This window comes from Plasmodium relictum, assembly GCF_900005765.1.
Source record: "Plasmodium relictum strain SGS1 genome assembly, contig: PRELSG_99_v1_10, whole genome shotgun sequence".
Taxonomy (NCBI): Eukaryota; Apicomplexa; class Aconoidasida; order Haemosporida; family Plasmodiidae; genus Plasmodium; species Plasmodium relictum.
This window is the reverse complement of record NW_021628765.1, coordinates 1-4442: the sequence shown is the minus strand read 5'-3', so window position 1 is coordinate 4442 and position 4442 is coordinate 1. Positions and strand designations below refer to the sequence as shown.

The window sequence follows — 4442 nt, the reverse complement described above, 5'->3', positions numbered from 1 at the left end:
AAATATATAAATATATTATTAAAAAACATATAAATATATTACTAAAAAAATATAAACATATATAAATACATTATTAAAAAAAATTGCACATGTATCATATGTGTACAATTAAAAACATTATTAATTCATAATATAATATTATAAATTTTTATTTTAAAAAAATAAAATAAAATAAAAATACTCTTGAAAGATGAGAACAATATAAAAGAATAAAATTGATTTTAATTCCCCTTTCTAGATGTTATCATCTTCCAAAAACGTTGCCTCAGTAGCTTCATTGCGTTCAATTGAATTAAATAAATCATTATCACTAGTATATTCTTCATATTTTGCATTTCTATCAGTATCATCTTCCTTATTATTTCTTTTATAAAAAGCAGCAAGAATTAAAAAAGAACTTACTAATAGACCACCTAACATTCCTCCTGCTATTTTAACTTTTGCACTACCAAATTTATTTTTTTTCTTATTATCATTCTTTTCAACTAATTCTGTAAATTTTTTTTTTATATCTACTAATAAAAGTTCTGATGCTTTTGTTACTACATAAAATTCTTCTAATATTTTTTTCATTTCTTCATAAATTTCCTTCATATTGTCCTTTTTATCCTTTGGATTTCCCATATTTTTCATTTTCTCATTAGATTCTTCAAATTTACTTCGGGATTTTTCTTGTACCTGCATAATTTTATTTTTATGTATATGAATTTTACTCATTAGATCTATAATGCTCTTTGATATTATTTTTGTATTTTCCTTATAATTTCCTTTTTTAAAATTTTCCATATCACTTTGGATAATAAAACTTTCTAATCTTCTTTCTTCTATAATTACTGAACTTTTTTGCACACCATCATTTATTTCCTTGTGTAATTTAATTATAAGTTTATGAACTACTTCTGAAATTTCCTCATTTATCATATCCATTGTATTATCAACTTCCACATTTAATGCCTCAATTGACAACTTTATTTTACTTATATTATCTACAATGTCAGTTAAATTAGTTTCTTCACTTGATATATCATTTATATATCCTTTTACATGTTCTACAGTAACAGAATTATCGACTTCTTTTTTTAAATTTTTAGATGATTCTATTGTTTTATTTAGTTTTAATTCTAATTTGTCAGCTATTTTTATTGCATCTTTCACTTTATTTTCTTCATTTTTTATTTGACTTAAAAACTTATTTTTTACCTCATCTTTTATATAACTTTCTTTGCTTATTGTAGTAAATTCTACAGAAATTTTAGCTTTTAATGAATATGAGCTATTTCTTAAATCATTAATTGAAGTGATACTATTGTTAGATCCATTTATAATTTTGTTTAAAATTTGAACACTTCCTATAATTTCTTTTAATAATTCAATATTTTTTATACTATTATCTATAAAATATGTTTCTATATTAAACCTTGTCTGAATATCATTTAATTTTTTATCTATATTTGTTTTATCAATTTTTTTTTTTTAAATTTTAAGATTACTCACAGTTTTGGCATCTTCGGACATATCAGTATATTTTTTTACTTTTTCATATAATTCCAGATGTTCTTTAATAGTATTTATGATATTTTTTTTATCATTAATATGCTTCTCTATTTTATTTTTTTTATTAGAATTTATACTTTCAAGATGTAATAATTCCTGATAATTACTGATGTTTTCCTCATATATATCACTATCTTTCTCAATTATATTGTTCAAAAATTCATTTTTTTTTTTTGTTAAACCACTTTCATAATTTATAAACTTTTCTTTTTCTTTTTCATATTCATCTATATCTTCAGATATAGAATTTGTAATAATATTAAAATTTTCAAATGAATTTTTTATTTTTACGTATAAATCATTAATTGAATTAGTTATTATATCATTCTTAAGTTTCATAATGTTCTTTAATGTGGGTGTCGCTTCTTCATTCATGATAATTGTAGCATCATTAAGTATTTTATCTATTTCTGAAAACTTTTCAAGTAACTCTTTTAATATATTATTAAGATTTTCATTATCATAATCCTCATATTTTAATGATTCTTTTTTAGTTAAAAACTGTGATATTTTATCAACTATTTTTTCCAATTTTTTGTCATCGAATAATTTTTTTAGAATTAAGTTCATTTTTTCATCTTCTTCTTGTTTTTTTTGTATATATGCTTTATCATTAAAGGATGTTTCAACTATAAATTTCTCTATTATTTCAAGATCCTTTCTAGAATTCTCCTTAAAACCTATAATTTCCTTTAAATTAATTTTTTTATTATTTATTTCTCTTATGAATCTTCTTATTTCTTCTATAATCTTTTGATTATAATAATCTGCTTTTGCTTTTATTTGTTCCTTTAAACTCTCGAATTCAATTTTTAATTTTTTTAACTCTTCATACCTACTTTTGAGTTCTTCAAATTCACTATTTGCTGAATCTATTATTTTTTCAATTTTTTTTTTTTTATCAAAAACATCATGTATATTATCCATTAGTTTGTCTAAATCATTTAGTGGTATTGTTATTTTTATTTTTTCTACATTATCTTTATTGCTTATAATAGACTTAAATTTATTATCCAATAAATCATATATATCTTTTAATTCTTTTTTATATGTATTTGCTTTTGCATATAATTTATTAAGTTCACTTATAATGTTGGAAATTTCTGGAGAAATATATTTATACGATAAACGTTCTAATTCTTCAAAATTTTCATCAATAATACCATTTTTATGTTGATATATATCATTCTTATCCGAAAAAATTTGTGAGCTTTTTTCCTCTATATTTTTAGGATAAACTAATGATTTTATATATTCTGCCAATTCTTGTAATATTTTTTTAAAGGTATTATCAAATTTTCTTTTTTCTTGATAAAAATTTCTTATTAATTTAGAGTTCCATTGATTATAATTGAAATATCCTATACATTGATGTAAAGAGTGGGTAAAAACATACCCAATAGTTCCTGTAAGAATATTTTCTTTCTCTTTGCGTTTGTAATAATTTTGAAACTTGTCATAGTATTCACTTTCAAGTTTTAAATAATTTTTGTAATCATCGCGAATTTCACTAATATTTCCAATTATTAGCATTAAGGAATTTCTAATTTTTTCAAATATAGTTTCTTCCATAAGTATTTTTACTCTAGTAGAGTTTAAAAAATTGTTAACTTCTTCTAAAAAATTTTCATTAGAACTTTTAATTGCTGAAATTTTTATATTACAATTATTTAAAACTTTTGAATATTCTTTATTTGCTTCTTCACTACACTTTTTAAAATAGCATGTATTATAATGGCAGTTATGAATATTACAGAATTTATAAAATAAACGATTTCTTAAATAATTATAAACTCTATCATCTTTTTTTTTACATTTTTCACGATATGAACTTGAAGTTTCTAGGTACTTTTGTATATTTGATTTGAGTTTTTGCAATTCTTGTTCATATAAGCTTCTTTTTTCATTGTCTTCCTTAAGTAGCAGTAAATTAAATAATTCTTCTCTTATATTCTTTTTAATTTCTTTATAGAACGTTATGATATCTCTTTCACATGAAAAAAATTCCTGCGCTTTTCTCTTCAAATCATTAAAAAATGCATCCTTATATTTCGAAAAATATGCAGTCGAATATTTATAAGAAATTGAAGTTATATAAGCACTCCTTGAAGAAGCAAAGTCTTCATTTATTTTTATAACTAGTTTGTTGCATTCACTTAAAATATCATCAGTCTTTGTTAAACTTTTAATCCTAATGAAGGAATTTTTAATACTATTTAATTCTTTTTTTTTTTTTTTATCATATTCGGTGATAAAAGAATTTTTGAATTCTTTGTTTTTTTCCAAATTCGAATAAAATAATGAGTCGCTTATACTGTATTTAAACTCATTTGGCGTTGCTTTAATTTTTTTTTGGTAACATAGACCTATACATTTACATGAAATAGTAATTGAAAAGCAGTAGAGAAAGTATAAAAAATATTTAAATCCTTAACAAAATAAATAAAATACTATAGATATAGATATGTATTTATATAACCTAAAAATGGAAGTAGAGTAATAAAACAAATTATTGAAATTTTTATTCTTTTCATATTTAAAGTAATATAATTCTAATCGTTCTATTTAATCTAAAATTTAAAAAAAATATATGATATTTTTATAATAAATTTTTCTTTTTTTTATATAGGTATAAATTTAAAATTACTTATTTGCGTTATATTTGAAAAATATTTATATAAGCATGAATTAATAAGATAGAAACATAAAATTAAATAGAAAAAAAAAAAATAGAAGTTTAATGTTAAATGGAAATTTACGCCCATGTATGTATATGTTAGTATATGTAAAATAAAAAAAAAGTAAATTATAATTTAATAATTACCTTAAAATATTGAATGATAAGGTTACATAAAAATATTTATATATAAAATAAATGTGATATATTT

At 20.3% G+C, this 4442-nt stretch overlaps 1 pseudogene across 1 annotated transcript; it reads right to left on the bottom strand.

Annotated features, from left to right (window-relative positions):
- Positions 1–234: 234 nt before the first annotated feature.
- PRELSG_9901700 lies at positions 235–4088 on the bottom strand (annotated as a pseudogene). Its single transcript has 2 exons — positions 4034–4088; positions 235–3920 (listed from the first exon to the last, which is right to left on the bottom strand). Coding segments are annotated over exons 1-2 (3741 nt in total).
- Between the last annotated feature and the right edge of the window lie 354 nt (positions 4089–4442).